This window comes from Osmerus mordax, chromosome 5 (genome assembly GCF_038355195.1).
Source record: "Osmerus mordax isolate fOsmMor3 chromosome 5, fOsmMor3.pri, whole genome shotgun sequence".
Classification (NCBI taxonomy): Eukaryota; Metazoa; Chordata; class Actinopteri; order Osmeriformes; family Osmeridae; genus Osmerus; species Osmerus mordax.
This window is the reverse complement of record NC_090054.1, coordinates 15,582,030-15,604,663: the sequence shown is the minus strand read 5'-3', so window position 1 is coordinate 15,604,663 and position 22,634 is coordinate 15,582,030. Positions and strand designations below refer to the sequence as shown.

Here is a 22,634-nt window from a genome sequence, read left to right as displayed (position 1 = left end):
ACCTGTCAACAACAAAGTTGATACACACTTTAAGTTGTGGAGCAGGGGTACAGAAATGTACTAAGAATTGCCATACGCAACAGTTCATTTACAAATACCCAGCGTCTAGTTCTGTGAATTCAAATGTTCCTTGGCCTTCAACTACTGCATAGCTACTATAAGTAATATATACAACACCTACAGTGCAACATGATTTTGACGGCAAGGATGAGGTAATTGTTTGGTCACGTGACAGCTGCAGCAACTGTCAAATGTGATGACAGCGCTACCAGGACGGTCGGAGCGGCGGCGCATCCTCAGCGCACTTCTCCTGCTGCTTGCATGGTCACGCCCCTTCGAGCCGATTGGACCACTAACATCTGGCTAGGGAACATCGTCAAATACAGTTGATAAGAGATGAAAGTACAAGGTAGCGAGTAGACACACATTTTGCACTCATTGAAAACCCACTGTCTTTAGTTTAACATATAAAATAAGATAATAGGGTAATATACTTAATAAAGTCTGAATAACATATTCAGGATGTCAGCTAAATTCTAATAGGCCTTAGCTATGCAAAAATGATCTCTCTTTCTGGAGGCTATGCCCCTCCCCCTCCACAATTTTATGAAATGAATGGAAAAGTTATCGTGCATTTCAAACTTTATGATAAAGTCACATGATGTATTTAAAGATCTTTAGACTACTGCAAACTGTTCTGTTTCAACTGAGATGACTGTAGAACTATGTTTGAGTCAGTGCTGTTTCAACTCCTGGAGGCTACGGCTATTATCCTGAAGTGACAATCGGGAGAAAAACGCACGGAACACGCAATTGTGGACAAAATTAGGATACCACTTGTGGAGTTTGACTAGAGCCCCTTGGTCTCAAGTTCTAGCCCCGCCTCTCCAGCAAGCGAACCCACCTTGTCTATAGGCTACTGCCAACCTAAACGAAGCAAGGGACCGAGAGCCAAGGGGCGAGCTGGGGAACAGGCGCCGTGACTTCCACGCTCGCGTATTGCAGACTGTACCGACAGACCTGGGCGGGGGACAGAGAGATCTTGTCACCGAGTTAATCCATTTCTGAATAAGAAGTAGTGAAACCTGCATTGTTTGTTTCGTCTGTATATGCGGAGCGAGAGGAAACCCCCTTCATATTTACTGGCAAATTTGTTAAACGTGGACGGTGGGAGAGATGCAATTCCAATTGATCTCGGTGCGTCGCGCAATTGGACTCAGACGCTGGTGATGCCTGTCGATTGGGGATCACCGTGCAGCTCAGGAAAACAGGGCGTCGGAGGATTATGGTTATGTCCGGATCATGGCAAACGGAACCGGTACTATTATGTTGAAATGCGTTGTAGTTGGTGACGGTGCTGTGGGTAAAACATGTCTGTTAATGAGCTATGCCAATGACGCCTTTCCCGAGGAGTATGTGCCCACTGTGTTTGACCACTATGCAGGTATGGGTAGCTTTTACTTTAAACCTAAACATTTATCTATGACCCTAACCATTAGTGATTGCATAATCCCTATGCTTGCACTCAAATTGCATAAACGACTGTCTAGAAAAAGTTGTTAAAAGGATGTCAACTAGCTAGTAAAATGATATCCCTGGAATGTGTAGCCTAAACATTTATTTAGAAAACAACCGTAGTTTCATAATATTCCTCAAATTACATTGGCTTGCATCTAATCCAAACCACTTGTTTGCCTTCATTTTATTAGGGGGAGGAGGGGATTAGACAACCCTTTCTCCCCATAGCGCTCTTTCTCTAGCTCTCTCACTCTCTAGCTCTCTCTCGCTGTAGCTCTCTCTATGTGTCGTTCTCATCCAGCCTTTGTGATTGCTTTGCAGTGAGTGTCAATGTTGGCGGGAAGCAGTACTTATTGGGATTGTACGACACAGCTGGTCAGGTACAGTTTATTTTAACTCTGGCTCAGTGCCAAGCATGCCACGTCCAAGGACAGAATTTCTCTGTCTCTCTCTCTGTCGATCCCATTTGTCTCATGGACTGGTAACCAAACAACGTTGCTCTAAACACACCCACAAATTTCAGTTTGGAAGTTAAGCTGCAACAGGTGATGGTTTTCACACATGGCTGTAATGCCAGAGTCTGCTGTGTGTGATTGACAGTGCTGGTAGTGAGTGGTCTCAATAGGTCTATTATGTGGAGAACAGGGGTCCTATGTCCAGTAGTGATGTCACCATCTTAATGGGACTGGCCAATGCTTAGGCTTTGTCTTTACAATGTAGCATTATGTTACAAGAGTTTAGTTCAACTCCCACTGTGCGCACACTGAAACATGTGTATTCACACGCATACTGTAATGTTTCTCACACTGTACACAGCGCACATATAAACACGGCCCCTTTCCATGGCCCTCCACTCTCCCCAATAGTTTTTCCGCCATCTAAAAGTGGCAAGTGACACACAGCAAAGAATAGTTCACACTTCTCAGGACCAGATTTAACTGTGTGAAGTCCAAATGTGTCCTGAGCTGAAACCCAACCCGCTCGCCTGAAAGGTGACGAGCGCCAAGAGGACGGCTTGGAAATATTCAGGGAGTCCATTGTTCATGGTTAGAAAATCAATTCCAGGAGTCTCTTCAGAGTCAGTACAGAATCAAAGCCCCAACAATCAAACATACAGACCTATGATATGCTTATGAAGAAACATGTGGTTGTAAATCAGTTGCCAAGGGACCCAGGCGTACAACTTTGTGTTTGTTCCTATGATTGCAAATGTGTGTCAGAAGCAGCATATTTGTTTTTAGCTGATTCAAAGCATTTGTGAAATTGAGAAGTTACCCAGATGTCGAGTGTAGGTGCCGAGGCCACAGAGAGTAGAGTTACTTCTCAGCCTACACAGCCCCTTCGCCCCCACCTCATCTGACCTCTTTATGCAGAGCACAAGGCCAGCTGGTAATGTTTATAGCTTCAGCATCTGATCAAAGACTGAGTGCTGGATAGAGAGAGAAGGGGAGGGCGAATTAGAGAGGGAGAAACCGAGAGAGGAAGAGGGAGAGACAGGGAAAGAGGAAGACAGAGAGACAGAAAGGAGGGGGTGTGGGTGAGAGAGATAAAACGAAAGCAGCTTTTCAGACCGCTAATTCGGCCCATAGAGGTGACCCAGAATGTGGATAAACTAAATCTTTGTACATTTTCTCTCCCTCTGTCTCTGTTAGTGCAAACCACCAAGCCACAGACACCAATTCCCCCTCTCCCTCCATAGTCTCCACCTCTGACTCTGCATTACACATGTTTTATTGGCTCCAAGGACCTTTTTAATATTTATATCCCTGGCAGGGGGCTGGAGCTCCCACAATTCTTTGTTGTTTCAGAGTATATCACTGAACCATTTGCACATGATGGAGAGTCATGTACAACCCTGTGACCCAATGTAACAATAACATCAGAAAAAGATACCAGGGTAACATAATTATACCAGACCAGTAATAAGGGTAAGTTATTGTGCTCTGACTGTGTTTTTGTATGCTGTCCCATCTGGACATACTACATGTATCCAGACATGTAGCCCATTCTATTAGCTCTTGAACGTATAGATGCAGAATTGAGGAACAAGTCTTTATTTATTTATTCATCCTCCCCTGCTGTTGCTGCTCTAATGTGAAACTAGCAGCATCACTGTTCTGGTGGAGGAAACAGGAAGTGGATATCAAGTGCTGCTGTACCCATGGCAACACTGCCCCAACCGCCGCCAGCCCGCTTCCCTCCCTCAGAATCCGTCTTACTCATTGCTACATTTCTACTACTTCACTACTTTGCTACATTTACTCATCCCATAGCCAGCCTTTTTTGGTACAGTTTTTTGACTCATAGCCCTAATGTGGCCCAGTGACCCCCAGACATCACAGCAGGGGGGAGGCAGTAAGTGGGCTTTACTCAGCCATAAGGGCCATCTTTACTGAGCTGTAGCCTTATGTAGCTAGATGCCCCTTCTGAACTCTTAAGCTGTCTGCTGTTGATGAGCATTGAAGCTTGCTTATCACGGACCGTGATTGCAAACAGAAGGAGTACTTAAAGAAGAATTTCCTCTCCATTGAACAGCATCCATGTGGTTGGCCTCAAGGTATTGCCTAACCTCATGTCCAATAATAACCCATAGATTGAACTCAGAAGCGTCTCCTTGCGCTTGTTTTCCTAGCCAGCGGCCATGTTTGAACAGGCGTCTGTGTCTCTGACACCGCCAGCCAAAGTGACTGTGGAGGATGAGGGGGAGGAGGAATGACTCACTGATATCATAGCTCTCATATGTCACTGACTCAACAACACACACAGTGGGCATGCCATGCAAAGCCTCACCCTCACAGAAATGTATAGACATGTACAGGAGAGGTGGTATGCATATACCCTGCTTATTAGCACTCCAAACACACCCCTGTGCTCTCTCTGTCTCTATCTCACTCTACTAATCTCTCACTCTTTACACCTCTGTCTCTCTCTGTCTTTCCTTCACCGGCACTCATCTCTCTCATACTACTTGATATACACACGTAATGTAAAGGTGACATTTACATACATGACATAAGGTAGGTATGTAGTAAAGAAACAGTGTGGTAATCAGAGAGATCTACGGCTGCAGCTGTCATGGTACAACCTGAGAAGCTGCTGTGTTTACAGTAAGCTGCTGAGACGACGGCAAGACTGTGTTCTGCACGTATGCTGGGGGATGAATGTTGCTTCTGTACACACACACACAAATACACTCACTCTCTCACAGACCAGACCAGTACAGACACAAACACTCACATGATCTTACACAAGACATCTTGAGACATCTCAGCCCTTTTTCTATGTGATCTGGTCATGTTTCCAGGAGGGCTGATAATGTCAGTTCCTTCAGAAACTGTCTACAACTCAGCAGTATATCTGCCCAACTTCTAATCGAATATGTACATAATATAAAAGTCATATACAAAGTCATAGACAAGCTATATAATTCATTAGCATACAGATTTATTTTCCTCATTAGATTTATATGTAAACGACTTGAATCAGATGCCAGAGTGCTCCTCTCTCAATAAACTTTAAAGTAGCACTGCACCAAAGTGTGAATGTTGTGACAGTGAGAGACTGAAATAAGACACTATGGTGGCAATTTATATTGTAACATTTTATCTTCTGGACAGAGGGATGTTGATGGATTAAATGATTTTGACTGGATTGGGCTGATTAGGCTTTTCATTTGTATGACCCCACTCAAATCATACATCACTATACGTCCACATCATTCAGAGGGATGGGTCATGAATATACTCTAAGTAGGTGGGGATGACACCAGACCTAATATACACATATATTTAATTCTGTGCACATACAGTAACAAGCAGCCAAAGGCATTTATCAGTGACAGGCAAGAGAGTTTGGGATCGCTGTTGGTAAGGAAATCCTTTGGTTATGCCACTGTGCAATAGTTAGAGGCATATCGGAGATGGCAGTTGCAGTGGTGAAAAAGGTCTCATGCCTTTCTTCTTGATTTCTGTGAAGTGCTGCAAATGTGAAGAAATCCCTTGTGGCAAATTGTGACAGAGAAAAAGCGAAATATTGAAAGACAGAGGTCATCTGGTAGAATCTGCACATTCCTTCATTTTATAACTTATTGCTGGAATGGCTAATTTTTTATGCTCATCGCTCCTGTCATAAAACTGCTCACTGCTCTCATAAAAGAGCCTAGTAGCTTGGAAGAACCCAGCAGATACTGTAAGCATAGCAGTGTAGTGTCTCTCTCATGCGGTCTCTCACTTTTTAAAAGGATGACTGTACATTCGCTGGACTCATTTTTCTTACAATTGAATAATTAATGAATGATAATTCCGTACATGTGATGAAAGGGGGGCTGCAAGATCATCGAACCTCTTCCTTCCTGTCTCTCCACCTCTCAAACACACACTTTCCCAGGAGGACTATGACCGCCTCCGGCCCCTGTCCTACCCCATGACCGATGTCTTCCTCATCTGCTTCTCTGTGGTTAACCCAGCCAGCTTCCAGAACGTTAGGGAGGAGTGGGTGCCGGAATTGCAGGAATATGCACCTACTGTCCCCTACCTGCTCATAGGAACCCAGGTGAGTGTGGTCGATGCAGCTAGTGTCCCCTACCTGTTAGGAGGAACCCGGGTGAGACCAACCAAGTGCATACAGTGTACATTAGAAGTCATTCACGCTTTATTGATATCACTGGTGCCTATAAAATGCTACTACCAAACACCTCACACAGATTACACTCACTTTGAACTATTTAGAGCTCTCAGATGTATTCATATTGAGGACCATCTCCATGATAAGAACTGGCTAGTCTACACATCAAATCCACAATTGTTCATAACTCTGTTCGTGTTCCCTGACAAGCAGCAGCAGAGCATGGGCACAGTGGTGGAGAGGTTAGCATTGTAGACGTTTGATTTATTGTACTGTCAGCTGATATTTACTAGTCTTTTATCCCTTGTCAATGAATCAGTCGGTTGCCTGAGTTGCATGCTAATGTAGGTCCATAGGTTCAGACATGAGACCGGAGCCACATAACTGCCAATCGGTGCACACTGTGCTAGCCTCAACGGGACTTGCTATGTCTGAAAGTACTATATGTACTTAAGTTATGCATGGGGAGTGTGTGTTTTATAAGTGCATTCATTAAAGTACTTTCATTAAAGTTTTTTTACATGGGGTCTATGTGCTTTGCTTTTAAATGAATGTGTGCACAGTAGATGAAGGGACTAATAGGCCTACTATTAATTCCATGACAAAAAATAGATTAGGGTAAGGGAAGTAGATTTAATATAATAATGCCACACAGCAAGCAGGCTTCCCTGATACATTCATCCTTGTACAACTGTATTCTCACATAATAGAATGCAAAACTCAAGACTTTGCTTGAAGGTGCAGTTTATCTTTGATCCTTCCCAGCTGAGTTGTGTATCTGCTGACAGGAAGCCTGCTGCGTTATCTCCATTCATTTCAGATTGACCTGCGTGATGACCCAAAGACCATATCCAAGCTGAATGACATGAAGGAGAAGCCAATCACCACTGAGCAGGGCCAGAGGCTGGCCAAAGAGGTACACTGCTGTTAGCAGTGGGGAGGGACTGCGATTTGAGAGGGGAGCTCACTGAGCAGGAGAGTGATAGAACTCCTTCTGGTCTGGTTTGAATTTTGATGAATTCTCATTTGTGTCTACTGATCATTCTGTGTTTGACGGCCTGGGCGTCGTTTCTCTTCCCAGATTGGAGCATGTTGTTACGTGGAGTGCTCTGCCCTGACACAGAAGGGACTGAAGACTGTGTTTGACGAGGCCATCATCGCCATCCTTACCCCCAAGAGGAAGAAAGGAGCCCTGAAGAGAAGATTGGGGCCGCGATGTATTAATTGCTGTCTTATCACGTGATGCAAGGCACAGGCAAAGCCAACAACCAACCTGAATACACCTCTGAACTAAGGACAGAGACGTCATAAACAGGGGAGAGAGTGACCGAAAGACTGAAATTGATATAAGAGGAAACCATCTTAGATTTGGGCACCTCAAAAGCTTAATGTTTTTCCTGCTGTCTGCGGGGTGATATTGCAGTTTTACAACCAAAGGAGCAGACCCAAGTCAATCTCCTCAGCAAGACTGTATAGGCCTCCCAAAGTACCTTCTTTTTTAACCGTTTTTTAATCCTTTTACTTGTACAAACTTACATTATAAACTGTAAGGAAAAAAGTATGCATTTTTAAGTTTTGAGTAATTGTTTTCTAATATCATTCATAGTTATAGAGGAAGATGGAATGTGTTGTATTGCATTCTGTACCTTTCATCCAGGAGCTTTACATGAGCTTGGAAGTCAACCTCATCTTTTTCTTCAATTTTCTTTAAGAAACAGAATGGAATCCTTTAGTATAAAGAGGGAATATTCGTGTTTGAAGAATGACTCCTCCACCTATCCTTTGTTAAGAAAACACTATAAGCTCTATATGGTTTGAATTGCAGTGCAAATATAACATGAACCTGGGTTTATGCTCAAAGAACTGAATGTGACTATAGAATGGATGTTAATGGGGATGAGACAACCCAATATGTCCATTTCAATTAAGCACATACTATGTCTTATCCCTATTCCCCATCCAAGCACAGTCTCTAGACAACCTCCTTACTCACTCTGGCTTCTAATGCCAAGGACTGGAGCACAGAGTATTAGTTTGAGCACAACTCCCCTACCCAACCACAATATCCCCTCAACTTGCACACTTAAACCCAGTTTGACCCTCTACCCCCTCCTCATACACTCCCTCTTTCAAACCTCCTACTCTCCCATACCCTATCCAAGTTAGAAGGAAAAGACCTCGAATATTTGTCAGCTAAACTGAAAGATCATCAGGATTGATATTTGAACGTTTATTCATTTATATTGATGTATAAAGGTGCCAACTTAATTATAAATGACTGATCTTATAGTTTTTTGTTTGATTTTAACATGTTTATAAAAAGCTTTAATGGTAACGGTGCTCCTTTTCTGCCCAAACTTGCATTTTATTATTTGTGTTAATTCCCCAGCACAGTAAGGAGTTAACCTTCTCTCCCTGAACAGGGAATGTTGAGCCTGAACACATGCTGTTGAGGTTAATGCCTCAGGTCATCCTGAGTACTACAGACACCAGTGTAGCCTCTTCCCATTCAACTTTCTCTATTCTGAATAAATGTGATTACTGTCTTAATCTATTTTGGGGTCTTATTCAGAAATGAGCGGGTTTACCACTGAAAGAGGCATTAAGCCACAAGCATGTGAGAACACTGCTGTTTCAAATGAATGGGTACTGATAAAATATCCATCTCTGGTTCTTGAGCATCCTCTGCTGTCCAATTTTCTCCCAATCAAAACGTTTCCACACAAAAAAAATGTAAAAAGAGGGCACCCTTCAAAAAATGTATTTTTAAATTGTCAATTGAAATGTTGTCGAGCAAGACCTCATTTGAGTTTTTCCATAAAGTGCCTGTGATGCAACATGTCTGACTTGTTACATTTAGTCATTTAGCAGACGCTCTTATCCAGAGCGACTTTACAGTAAGTACAGGGACATTCCCCCGAGGCAAGTAGGGTGAAGTGCCTTGCCCAAGGACACAGCGTAATTTTGCACAGCCGGGAATCGAACTGGCAATCTTCTGATTACTAGCCCAATTCCCTAACCGCTCAGCCACCTGACTGTTAGGCCTTTTTTTCTTTTCCGTGAAAATAGCTTCTCAAAAAACATTAGAGACGATATTTTACCATCTTGTGTCCTGAGCAAGACACCTGCCGATTTTTATTGAGTGCCTGGTTTGCAAAATAATCGAGCCATGGACACACAGACACAAACAGATTCCTGGAATTAGAGATTACACAAGCCTTCTTGAAATTGTCAAACCAACGAAACCTTTATTTATTTGACATGAATTTGATCGGTTCTTCATAGTCTCAGAAACATTGTCATAATTGAAGGTTATGGAGGTGTGTTTGTGGAACATATGTATGTAGTATTATCACCATTAGATTAAGGGTTAAGTCCCCTCAACTCTAGATTGGCAGCACTTGCTATTGTATAAATGTGTTGTTGTTTTTTACTGTGTACATGTACATGATATACAGATGTACGCAACAGTAACAATGGTGTCAAATCAACATTGTCACAACCTCAGGACTACTTATGATATCACATATATAACACTCATAAACATGTATAAATGATGGTGACCCTTAATAATGATAATGTGCCCCTGTTTTTTTGCACCAATCATTGGACAATAATTCTATAAATGCAGCAGCACCAGTTCAGCCCTACAGAGACTCTTATTCAGGGGGGAAACTACAGAAGAGAATGCTTGACATCAACTAAGACTGTCAGTGAGATACATAATACGGGGAGGAAAGAAAAGAAAAAGGCTTTGCTTGGAAAGCCCCACAGATAGTTTGATCGTGTCAGTTCCTCTTGATCAGAGACAGAAACTCCTCGCGAGTCTTGGGATCCTCCTGAAACACTCCGATCATGACGCTGGTTGCAGTTCTGCTATTTATTTTCTGGACACCTCTCATCACCATGCACATATGACTGAAACACATAATATAAAAGATTAGAGTACCATCTTCAGTTAATAGTTGTAATTCATTGAACGAACTGACAAATATGTTAGATCCATGTTCAAATTCAAACTTAAATTAACTTTAAGTTAGTTAAACTTACATTTTAAAGCACAGAAAGATATGTAATAGTTTGACAAACTATACCCGGGCATAGTTTTTCTGTTTAAAAAAAATATCAAGGTTGTAATACTGGTGTAGTTTCAATGTAGGCTACTTTCTCTGTGACATTTAGTTAAAAACAAACTATATGTTTAGCATGTGGAATTTACATTGCCATGGAATATTTTCTTCTTGAAACATAATATACAAAACATCCAGGAAGAATATGACCATGGCATGCCACTTACCCTGCCTCAATAATGACTGCAACACCCTTTGGCTCCAATGCCTCTGAGATAGCAGTAGCAATCTGTCTGGTTAGACGCTCCTGAACTGTAAAAAAAACAAAACAAAAAAACATGTTATTACATAGACCTGGTTTGAAGGGATTAACTGTTGGCATTAGTCATCAGCATGCTAACTCAAAAATTTGATCATGATGTGAATATGATCATTGACTCATGCACTTTTGTAAAGCTATCTCTTGGAAGTCGCTTTGGATAAAAGCGTCTGCTAAATGAATACATGTAAATGTAAAAATAAATGGGATATAGTTCAAGAGCAGACATACCTTGAAGTCTTCTGCTGTAGATTTCAACAATTCTTGCTAGTTTACTGAGACCAACTACTTTATTGTTTGGAATGTATCCTATGTGAACCTATAGCAGTGAATGAAAACAATATATGTAATGATTCATTGGTTATCAAGTAATAGGATGGTTTCAAAAGCCAGCCATGATCAAATAGTGAAATATCTTTATTCTTATCATTATTTGTTAACATTGCAATGTTGTTTTACCCTGCCAAAGAAGGGCACCAGGTGATGCTCACAGAGGGAGAACATGTCGATGTCCTTCACTATTACCATCTCACTGTGGTTCTCATCGAAGATGGCATCATTCAGGATGTCTGAGAAAGGAAAGGTAAAACTGGTTAAACATATATACCCTAAGGTGACTTGAACAAGTGTAAATCATTTTTTATTACTTCTGAGAAAAATAGTGGTTTTATACTTTAGACTACTGAATAGTTCTCATGCAGCTTGTTCATCTACGTATAAGGCATGTTTGCTTAATTTTGAATGCATTTTAAGGTTCAGAAAGCGGCTTTGTTGGATGTGATAGCCTGACTAATGAATTATACAGTAATATAGTACACAGTATGCTACTACAACGAAGATTAAAACAAAGCTCTCATTGACTGTTGATTTGTGATCGACCAATCTCTTGAATTAATGTTTCCAGGCTAGTTAATAAAAACGTCTCACCTTGTACAGTCTCATGGTAGCCTTTAGTAAGGAACTGCATAGCCTTTGCTGCGCGCAATGGTGTGCGTAAAAGGCCCTCGCGTTCGGTGTCCTCGCCCAGCTCTCTAAGGACAGTAGTGTAAGCCCCTTCTATGGCAGAAAGCATGGACACATCTTCCGAATCCTTGTAGGATTTTACAGGTATGCGCCCTTCTGATAATTGGAACTCAACGCTTCTTTTGTTCAATCCGTTGATATGTTCTGGGACTTTTTTTCCATTACTGACACTGTTCATTTTTTAAGCTTTTTGGTACTAGAAACTGGGTTTTGGTCAATTGATAAAATAAAAAAAACAATATTTCTCGGTTGAGTGATGGAGAGATTGATATGCAGGCTCTGATATTTTCTGGAAGAATGCAGAGATTTTCGCTAAGAGCAGACGGATGGGATGGTTTTATCCTAAACCCTATTTATGGGAGTAGCTTACCTTTAACCGTGAACCATAAGCATAGCACATCAGTTATAAATATTTCGTCACGCCTTTGGTCCATTGGTAAGGAGTGACTTTTTGAAGGCAGCCTAAATCGTTTTGTGACAAATCATTCTAAGAAAACGTTGGGCTAGTGAGACAATCTCGTGAGTGAATCTCGTGTGATTCCTGCTTCTTGCCTCGTGTAGGGTGGCCGCATACGGCTCACATGACTTTGAGAAAATCCTTGACATATGTGATATAAATGTGATATTGATAGGACATAATGCTGAGTCATTGGCCCATGTGCATTAAACTGCAAATGAGTATGCACACACTGTGTAGCATTCAGTATAATTTCTTTGTGCAGTTAAGATTGTTGCAGGGCTCTCAAGTCCCACGCATTCGCCGTGCGACTCACGCATTTCAATCATTTCTCGCGCTTTCATGCAACACCTTGTATTTTCACGTTGGAAAGTACAGGGATAACTTGTCCCGCTATATACACTTAATCGACGAGGCGCAGGCATACGGAGGGAAGTTTACTGCCCAGTTGATAGTTGTTCGGGTTATACAGAGTTAAATGCCACCTGGTTGAATTAAGTAAACAAGTTAACCAAGTCATATGTTGAGGAGTATTAAATGTAAAATCGCAACACTTGGATCTTCTTACAGTGATTCTGGTCGTTCGTTTGTAACACAGATCAGATCACTCAAAGGTGCATCACAACAATTATTCAACTCTTCATGCACACATTTCTGAATTATCTTGACAGATTTGTCAAGAATAGATAGATCATCCCATCTCTCATAGTTTGTCTCTTTTTTTAAATATCCCCGAAAAGGTTAAAAGTCAAGAGGACTATGACAAAAGGCATTTTGCCACAGCTGGGGAGGGGGCCAGAGAAAATCATTCATTTTCAGCTGAACAGTCACATGAGTGTCAGAAGCTGATATTCGAATAGATTAAACTCAGCAGGCTGCTTCAAAATCCTTGAGTGACAAATATGCACACTACAATGTAGCATTTTCACATTTACATTTTAGTCATTTAGCAGACGTTCTTATCCAGAGCGACTTACAGTAAGTACAGGGACATTCCCCCGAGGCAAGTAGGGTGAAGTGCTTTGCCCAAGGACACACCGTCATTTAGCACGGCCGGGAATCGAACTGGCAACCTTCAGATTACTAGCCCGATTCCCTAACCGCTCAGCCACCTGACTCCTATATTTTTAACATAGCCTATAATAAAGGAGCCACTAACTACTAACAAAGAAACAAACAATATGAAGTTAAGGTTGAGAATGTCATTTTTATGCAACACTGTATGTATAATAAACTGATAGAAGTTTTAAAAGGCTAGATTAAAATGAATAGCATTTGGGAATTAAATTGGAAGTAATGTATTCTCGTTTAATGGATTTGCATGGAGAGCTATTTCTCCTGCTTGCCCCCTGTGAAGATCCAAACCACTGTAGAGTTGGAAATGAGCTGGTGCATGTTTAATGGTTTGTTTCCAACAGTGCACCTTAGATTTTTAGAAAAGGTTTCATCGGAGGAAATATAGTGAACATTGTATACTGTTAAGTACCTTATTAATATAATCTAAGATATCTGAGGCTAAACTATATTTTACTTTGTTTCGTTTACAACACATAAACATCCATCTTGAGACTGTATGACAATAAAGAATTGTCAGTATTTTCAGAATTGAAAATGCTGTCAAATATTTCTGGACAGAATAATTGATTTCTCTCTTCCTAATCCAAAATCAGAATCCGGTTAATGACTGTTTTGTCCTAGTGTACTTGTATTTTAATTCCACCAGGTGGCAGTCTCCCCTCTCTCCCAGGTTTCCTCAAGGGTGCGCACATGCACTCCGCTAAACAGTGGACTAAGTCACAGCAATCTACAACTGACACACAAAAAAACATGAATGCAAATGACAGTAGAAAAGTATAGAAGTTCGGTTTCTGTATCCTGGGGGATGCATGTGAGGTAATTTGATTAAACACAATTTTGCACCACAAAGTAGGCTATATTATACTTTCTTGTGGCAGCCTTTTCCCACCATAAAAGATGCATTTCATTCAATTTATATGAGGTAATTATAGACGAAAATTCATACCAAATATAATTCGATCACGTAGAACTCGTATAGTTCTACCAGTTATCCCCTTTGCACACCTATTGTAAGAACATACTTCTTGTATCACAAACACAGCAGACTAGCACCTACAAATTCAGTTTCCTTGCTACATTATGAACTAATTGAATAAATAGAAGCAGAATGGACTGAAAGGAACAGACAAGACACATTATTGTTTACAACATTTGAAATAGTCTGTCCAACAGGAAATGATAACCAGTGTCTCCTGGGACTTTGCTGCATGCTTCATATCCTTTGTTGGAAATATATGAATCAGATCAGTGACATTCTGTGAAATGTACTGAATTTGTAATGCATTACAAATTGAGTGCTGGTGATTCCCCTGGAGGTGGGGGTCACTGTTACTTATCCATACTGTAACACTTTCTGTTCACATTGAAACATGATACATGGTCACCTGAAGGTATGATTATGAAAGCTCCCCTGACACCTTTGATTGTGTATGGATGAGTTTTTTGTGTGTTTAGTAGCTACATGTATTATAGAGGTCACAAGAAGACAGTTTGTTGGTGATCTCAAATTTGATAGTTAATTCTTTAGGGATTAATGGATATTTAATGGATATTTAAACCTAACCTGTCATTATGTTTGACTGCACATTTGAATGACATTGTATAATAAAACTCAAGATTCAATTAAAGAAAGAGTGTTTGGCTGTGTAAAATGTATTTTCTTGTGATGTATAAACATAATGAAACAATATGATGCTTATTATTAGGAGAAATCAGGACAAAATCAATACATACCCAAACCGCTCTTGAAGCCCAGAACTAATTACAGTCTAATTTAAGACCAAATAAACAGAATATAAATAATGAAAGGCAATATTTACATTTATAGCATACAGTTTTGTATATCGGAATTGTATCACATTTTTGAGAATCCAGGAGGGATGTGTTAGCGTGTGACTGTGTAGATCAACTACAGGGTATTTCATTTCGTAAAGCAAAGTATAATTTTAATCTCTCCACGTTTCCAAATTGCAGCTCAGAAGCATCTGGTTCTAGTCTCTGCTGTCATTGGAGACATGTGGTGCCTATCATACCCTGTAGGTTTTCCCTATCCGTATCCACCATCGGAAATTCGCCACCGTCCTGCTTTCCCCATTGGACTTCAATGATGCCATTCTTTACCCGCCAGCAATCCACTGAACGCCTCTTCAATTCTTCTCTCGGCTTTGCTTAGCGACCGTCATATTGGCTGTCAGGAACAGAAACGACCACGGGCTTGATGCAGTTTCGGCCATGAGAAAAAATATGCTATTTTCTGTTGTTCGCGGTACTTTCAGAAGTCAAAATTAAAAACAGATTATGGTTTTTAGGCATTTGAAAATCAAAAGCGTTCGGAATGATATTGAAAACGTCCCGCATACATTTGCTGTTTCGTCCGACACCGTGGACCGCAAGGGGGATATGTGCCTGACTTCTTTTGATAGCCATTTTTTGCAGACAAAGAGAGCGGTTGAGTAGCGGTTCCTAAAGACAAAAGGGTAAGCTTCGAATTATTTGTACTATAAATTTATAATGTAATGCATATTCTATTTTTCTACTTTTTGTTACTACATAGAAGCAATGTACTTAAGTGTCTGTAATTTCCAGCATAGCTAGCTAGCTAATACGTAGCTAGCTAGCCTAACTAAGTCCTTATACTGTGCTAGGATAACCAACTGAATGGGTCTCTTCGTTTAATACACCATGAAAAGCCCTGCGCTGTACTGGGTTGTCAGTTTCCTACAAGGATCAAAAACTAATGCCTACTTTCAATAAACCCATTCAAACAATAAGCCAATTTCACTGTGTGCGGACTAGATAGTCAATCTTAATTTTCTGCTTTATATCCTCTTATGTTCAGGAAGAACGACATTAATGTACCATGCTGTATAGAAAACATTAGCTGTTTAAAAATAATAATAATGTAGGTTAAATTTGAGAAAGATGCGTCATAACCTCTAGTTTCACAGTTGGCTAACCAGCCACGAGTAGTGTGCTCTTCTGAGCGAGCCTCTGACCACATAATTTGTCCGACCCCATGACTGTCCATCATCCAATGTAACCAGAACGAGTGGGTCTGCTGTAGCGCTTAGGAAGCTAGCACTAGCTAGCTTTCCAGAGAAAGACCGGAGATCTAATGTTCTGTCGGGTGATGACGTTCTGAAAGCGGATCTTTTAAGTTATTTTCTGTCCTCGTGTGATAAATGTGTTGTTATGTGTACAGCACCAGCATTTTTGCTCTAAATGTCTTGACTGCTAGATCTTTATTCACCGGCCATGATGTAACGTTAACGAGACTAGCTAGCTCCCTGGGCAATGTTCTTTAAGTTAGCTTGCTAACATGTTTGCAGCCTGACCAAGGATAAGGCCTGCACATCACATAGCTAGACCAAGGCCGATTCTGCATCAGTTTAAAAACATTAGTAGGCTGCCTCCCCCATTCCGGTAGTGCGCTCACATTCGCGTGCGAAAATTGGTAATGGCCTCTTCCAAATGAATAGCCTACCAGTGTAACCAGTTGGTATTAGAAATGGGCTGACCAATGACAAGATGATTAGAAATTCGTCACGTGGAAAGGGCCAAAATATTCACGTAACATCTGCAATCTACTTCGTTTTCATGTTGTCGATTTTTCATTTTAAACGAAATACAATTAATCGTTCTTCTGATTTATGACCATTCTGCAAGCCATGCAGTGTTCTACCAATGACAAGTAGTTTGATCGTCTATGGTCATAGTTATCAAATGTTTTTGAAACATTGAATGTATGCACATTCACTGTCAGATGACTACCAATTCCGGATTGCTTGATCAGAATCTTATAACAGACAACTCTGCACAATCAGTAACTATCTTGTCAACATTTGGTTGATGGGGGGGGGGGGGGGGGGGCGGCTTGTTAGATGTGATGGGACATCACATCTAACATGGCTCCCTGCCATCCCACACATCTTTCTAAAAGCGAGACACCACAAATATCTCATTTAGCCCATTCTGGTTTGGGCAGAGAGAAGGCTTCCTCCCTTAATCTTGTCTGCACTCCAGCCATCTCTTAGATCACTGGGATCCCCAGGGGATGGGTGTGTTGAGCTGTCAAAGAGCAGAAGAAGTCCAGTTCTGTTAAAGGCAGACCTCAAATTGAGTTGGGAGTCACAGTCATTGTCAGATATGTCCGTCGTAGTGAATTAGTACATTTGACATTTTTGTTGAATTGCCTGTACTGTACAGAGTGCAATTACCTCTAATGCTCCACTTTTACATCCATAGCTATAATTAAGCTTGCAGTTGCAGGAGTTTAAACAACAACAACAAAAAAAGAAAAAGATGGTGCTTCTGGTATGAAGGCGTACATTTGTGTTGGGTTTGTTGCTCTTGGCAGAAGTCCGTCTTTCTCCAGCCTTAAACAAACTATCTCTTATTGTTAGCTGGGCATTAAACACCTTGGAATGAAGGCAGATATGTATTCTATGGATAGATCTTGCCCACATCTGCCATATCATTTTGTGTTCCGCTTTTGGAGCCCTCTTCGAGTTCCGTTTGATGTCTAATCAGAATGGAGCCATGCTAATTAGGCAAGGGTGGAGACAGATTAGCTAACTGACGGCGTTCGTCATGTCTCCCTTGTCATGCTTTCTGAGCAGAACACAATTTGAGAGCCATGATGTGTGAATACCACTCTAGTCTTTATGACCTGGTAGGTTGGAGAGGCGGCTCTTTACAATACTCTCTACAAATGTTTCTTAAATGTCTTGATACCTTTTTAAATGGTACCAAGTTTCTGTATACTTAATTTGTTACTTTGCTGTCTTTTTTTTTGTATTTTTGGAGGTGATTAGCAAGCATAAGGAGGATAATGCACACCAACCCACATGGAAAAAATCCTGCCTTCCAAGATGTTCCTGATGTAGTTTCATATTACCAGTTCATCTAAAAAGACAGGGGTGGTGTGTCTGAATATCCTTGGTTTAGCCAAGTTTCTCACACGTTTAATACAGCCCAGGCTGTTATATTATTATGTTGGCTGTAAGCCGCATTGTCTCAAAATAAAGCAGGTGGACTGGACAGGGTTTTCTTTTCTTTTTTAACCCCATCAATGCTTCTGAAAGGCCCCATTCACATTCTGGGATGAGAGTATTACCATATTTACAAACATGCAAAGTAGTTTACACATAGAGAGAAGGGTCCTAAACATAGGCATGGAGAAAGTAGGAATAGTAAGCTATGGACCTGAATTAGCTCAAACTAAATTTAGGTAGTTAAAATGGTAGCAACATCAGGACACTGCAGAAGTACTAATGGAAAAATATTTAAAGTGATCCCTTACTTGTATCATAGTAGAAATATATTTTGGGGGCCAGGGCCATGAACAAAAGCTCAGGGGTCATGCAGCACAGGGATGTGGGTTGAAGGGGAACATAAGGATCCAGTAAAATAACGTATTAGGCATGCATGTTACCACATACATCTGTGGTTTATTATTTTAGTCCAGTACAATTTGACAACTGTGCATCATAAACATTGTTAGTAGAACAGGAGTTGCAAGTGCTGCTTACAATTGAATTCTAATCTGTGGTTGCACCTTAAAATGACTCGAGCAGGCTGAAGTGTTCAATCCTATGCATTTGCTGTCATCTGCACACAGTAAATAATCAACATCTGCAATATTAATATTTGGTTTTAAACTTGGAAGACGAATCTGGCATCAGTGTTCAGGTAAAAAAAAAATGAGAGTGAGATATTCAGCTCGCTTAAGAGATTTTAGAATACACTGTCATTGCATGTTGCCAAATCCAATTGCAGCTGGATTTGAAGCTCAGACTAATTAGGCCTGGACTTTGTCGTTGATCCATCTATCGTATCCTCTTCTCGATGGTAACGATGTGTTTGCAGCGAGAAGTGTCCAGCTGCAGACACAGAACTAACTACTTGTTTGCTGCTGCAGAATTTTTACAAAAATGGCGCGGCAAGCACCGCCCCTAAAAGTTCCTGTATTTTGGAGTACCGGAGCAGGGACTTAATTGTTCCGAATTTTTGTTCCCCTGAAGTCCAATTTAGACCCTGATTCCTGTTGAAATGCAGCTTTAGTCTCCATGGTGCCTAGAGACCTGCATGAGAAATATTTAAATTGTGCCGTTTCTCTGTGTTTGCACACAGCTGCATACATAAAAACTGTTAAATGCATATATAACAACATTTAATGACTTCTAATCCTCATGGTTATTTAGCCGTTCTAGCTAACAAAGTCCCAGCTGATCACCTGTACAATGTAGGATGATATCTGTGGTCACTGAGGGGAAACAGCAGGAGCCCTGGCCCGGATGTCATCAGTTGGTTTCGTGATTGGCTGCTCCAAGGAGGAGAGACCGTGGTGTTCTAAATCAACTTAATCAGTCATGTGGCTGTCTGCCGGTATCTCCCTCAAGCCTGATTCCTTAGCGTTTGATGCCTGTTTCTGCTGACATTGCAGATCTTGCTAGCTTTAAGACAATCAAGGTGCGTGCCAACATTTGGTGAGTAAGGTAGCCATGCTCACTGTATCTAATTTTAAAGGGTCAAATGTTATCTGTGGAAATTGGCTTTTAAAGGGTCTTTTCCCTATAACACCATGAATATACAAGGTATCACCGCTTATTCCGTAAGATAGTTTGTAAACGAGCACTGCTCACTTCATTTCATTATTAGGGATACGTTGTGGGAAGGGTGAACATGAGTGATACATGGCCGACATTAGAAGTACTCAAGTTCATTTAGAAGTTTATTCTATGAATTTAGTTAAAGGCCTTCTATAGTGGCTTTGTTTTACATGGAGAGAAGAAGAGCTGCTGGTGGCACTGCTTCTAAAAGTTTTTTTTAACCCCGACATGTTGGAAGAATCATTTCTTCCGGTTTTGGTGTGTGTGTTGGCTGTCTGCTGTCGTGACAGGGAAAGTTCTTGGTCAGGCCCAGACTGGCTCTGTAATACAGTACATACCAGCAGATCAGCTGGGAGCAGATCACTGGGTTCATTTATAGCCATGGCCTTGTGTCCCTGCACGTCTGCCTGGCAACTCTCTCTCTCTCGCTCTCTCTCTCCTTTGCACTCTCATGCTCTCTCACATATTCTGTGTCAATGATACCCTCCTTTACACTAACCTACATTTACCTAAATCGAGGTTCATTGTTATCACGCAGAGCAGAAGTTTGTAACCGCCATACTAAGGAGTTGGGTGTTTCGCTTTAATGTAGATTGTTGCCTCATTCAATGCAGTATGTGAAATTGCCTCTCCAGTAGCTTATTCTGAGATGTTGGTTGTGTCTCGCAGGTCTTGGCCTCCTATCCATGGAGAAAGTGGGCAAGATGTGGAGTAACCTGAGGAGCAGATGCCAGACCCTCTTCCACAGCGATGGTGCGGGACCTAGCAGCGAGAGCAGCGTGGAGGTGGATGGTGTCCACTGCGTGGTCGACCTCGGTCGGGGAGGCACCGCAGGCGAGTCCCAGGCTTCCCGGGCCTCCAGCCCGTCTCGGAGCCTCCTGCCTCTCCCTCTGGTGACGGCGGGCCGCCGTCACAACTGTGTGTCAGACATCCCTCAGATCGTGGAGATCACTATAGACAAGGACAGCGAGGATGTGAGGGGGAGCCCTGGGGGGGTCCCTCTGGCCCGGAGAGACTCTTACTCTCGGCACGCACCTTGGGGGGGCAAGAAAAAACACTCGTGTTCCACTAAGACCCAGAGTTCCCTCGAGGCGGACCGGCGGTCGGGGCGCTCCCGGGGGGCGTCCAGCCGCAGGGACCGGCGCTACGGCGTGAGCTCCATCCAGGAGATGGCTGACTCAGGGGCCGGGGGCCGCAGCCTCAGCGCCCGCTCTCTGCGGCAGCGTCTGAGCGAGACGGTGGGCCTGTGCCTCCCCCTGCCCCCCCGCCGGCGCTCCCGCTCCTCCAAGACCCCGGTGGCCTCCAAACGCAAGATCCACCTGACGGAGCTGATGTTGGAGACCTGTCCTTTCCCGCCGGGCTCTGACCTCGCCCACAAGTGGCACCTCATCAAGCAGCACACGGCGCCCGTCAGCCCGCATTCCTCCACCGCGCTGCTGGACGCCTTCGATCCGGCCCACCCCTCCCCGGAGGACGAAGAAGAGCGCCTGCGCGAGCGCCGCAGGCTCAGCATCGAGGAGGGCGTGGACCCGCCGCCCAATGCCCAGATCCACACCCTGGAGGCCTCCGTGCAGGGCTCCTCTCTGTACAAACTGGGACCAAAGATGGCCCCCTGCACGGCCGAGGCCTCGGGGGAGGCCCGCGGGGCCAGCTCATCGGCAGGGTCCACAGCGTCGGGGTCGTCGTTGCAGGTGCTCGGCGGGGCGTCGTCTCTGGACTGCGACTCGGAGGAGGACTCCACCACCCTCTGCCTGCAGGCCCGCCGGCCCAAGCAGCGCCACGCCTCCGGGGAGGGTCACCTGAGCCGCAGCCAGCCGGGGCCCTGGAAGGTGCACACCCAGATCGACTACATCCACTGCCTGGTGCCTGACCTGCTGCAGATCACAGCGCTGCCCTGCTACTGGGGCGTGATGGACCGCTACGAGGCTGAAGCGCTGCTGGACGGCCGCCCCGAGGGCACCTTCCTGCTGCGCGACTCGGCTCAGGAGGACTACCTCTTCTCCGTCAGCTTCCGCCGCTACAACCGCTCGCTGCACGCCCGCATCGAGCAGTGGAACCACAACTTCAGCTTCGACGCCCACGACCCCTGCGTGTTCCACTCGTCCACCGTCACGGGCCTCCTGGAGCACTACAAAGACCCCAGCGCCTGCATGTTCTTCGAGCCGCTGCTCACGGCGCCGCTCCACCGGACCTTCCCCTTCGGCCTGCAGCACCTGGCCAGGGCCGCCATCTGCCGCCAGACCACTTACGACGGCATCGGCGGCCTGCCGCTGCCCCCGGCCCTGCAGGACTTCCTCAAGGAGTATCACTACAAACAGAAAGTGCGCGTGCGCTGGCTGGAGAGGGAGCCCCCACTCAAGGTCAAATAGCGCGGGGGGTCCCCCGCGGCCTGCCCGGGCGCACTCATGGGGCTGGAGGAGTCCAGACTAGAGAACCTTCCCATCAGCCACCCGGAGAGGCCGACACTGGCATGGCTCTCCATCAGGCAGGGGGGAGGAGTTTAGGTGAAAATGAGCTATACCAGATTCATTCTAATCTCTTATTGTTTTAGTTATTACTTACGTCACATGGAATACATACGTATGATTATATTCAGTATAACGCTGTCTGGCAAGCACATGGTTTTTAGCGTTGAACAGGTTTTTATGGAAAGGGAGAGGGAAGCAAGTATGCTTGGCCTCCCTCTCCCTCTTTTATCTCTCTTTCTCTTTTTGGTTCTTTGTGTCTGCCTGATCCCAACAGCATTACCCTGCCTGTTGACCTGCCTGCCCCCCCCTCCCCCTGCCTCCACTTCGGCCCACAGGGTTAGCTGTGCTGTACAGTCCACTCTCTCACCCATTCACTTCTCCTACTGGATTACGCACCAAGAAGAGCAGTCTAGAGGGGTTGGTGAGACGAGAACAGGGTTTCCACTCTGGCTTAACTCTTTTACTACA

General features: G+C 43.4%; 3 protein-coding genes across 3 annotated transcripts; 2 read left to right on the top strand and 1 right to left on the bottom strand.

Moving 5' to 3' along the window:
• The first annotated feature begins 960 nt into the window (after nt 1-960).
• Nucleotides 961-8,982, top strand: LOC136942826 (rho-related GTP-binding protein RhoQ). Its single transcript, XM_067235836.1, has 5 exons — nt 961-1,444; nt 1,840-1,898; nt 5,905-6,069; nt 6,962-7,057; nt 7,223-8,982. Exons 1-5 carry the CDS (start codon nt 1,303-1,305, stop codon nt 7,382-7,384), a joined length of 624 nt encoding a protein of 207 aa, XP_067091937.1. The 5' UTR covers nt 961-1,302; the 3' UTR covers nt 7,385-8,982.
• A 724-nt stretch (nt 8,983-9,706) lies between these two features.
• Nucleotides 9,707-11,743, bottom strand: LOC136942827 (GTP cyclohydrolase 1-like). The gene is made up of 5 exons (XM_067235837.1): nt 11,458-11,743; nt 10,990-11,099; nt 10,762-10,849; nt 10,439-10,523; nt 9,707-10,059 (listed from the first exon to the last, which is right to left on the bottom strand). The coding sequence occupies exons 1-5, from the start codon at nt 11,729-11,731 to the stop codon at nt 9,930-9,932; spliced, it is 687 nt and encodes a 228-aa protein (XP_067091938.1). The 5' UTR covers nt 11,732-11,743; the 3' UTR covers nt 9,707-9,929.
• A 3,414-nt stretch (nt 11,744-15,157) lies between these two features.
• socs5b (suppressor of cytokine signaling 5b) lies at nt 15,158-22,424 on the top strand. The gene is made up of 2 exons (XM_067236478.1): nt 15,158-15,564; nt 20,368-22,424. Exon 2 carries the CDS (start codon nt 20,385-20,387, stop codon nt 22,065-22,067), a length of 1,683 nt encoding a protein of 560 aa, XP_067092579.1. The 5' UTR covers nt 15,158-15,564; nt 20,368-20,384; the 3' UTR covers nt 22,068-22,424.
• Nucleotides 22,425-22,634: the final 210 nt, after the last annotated feature.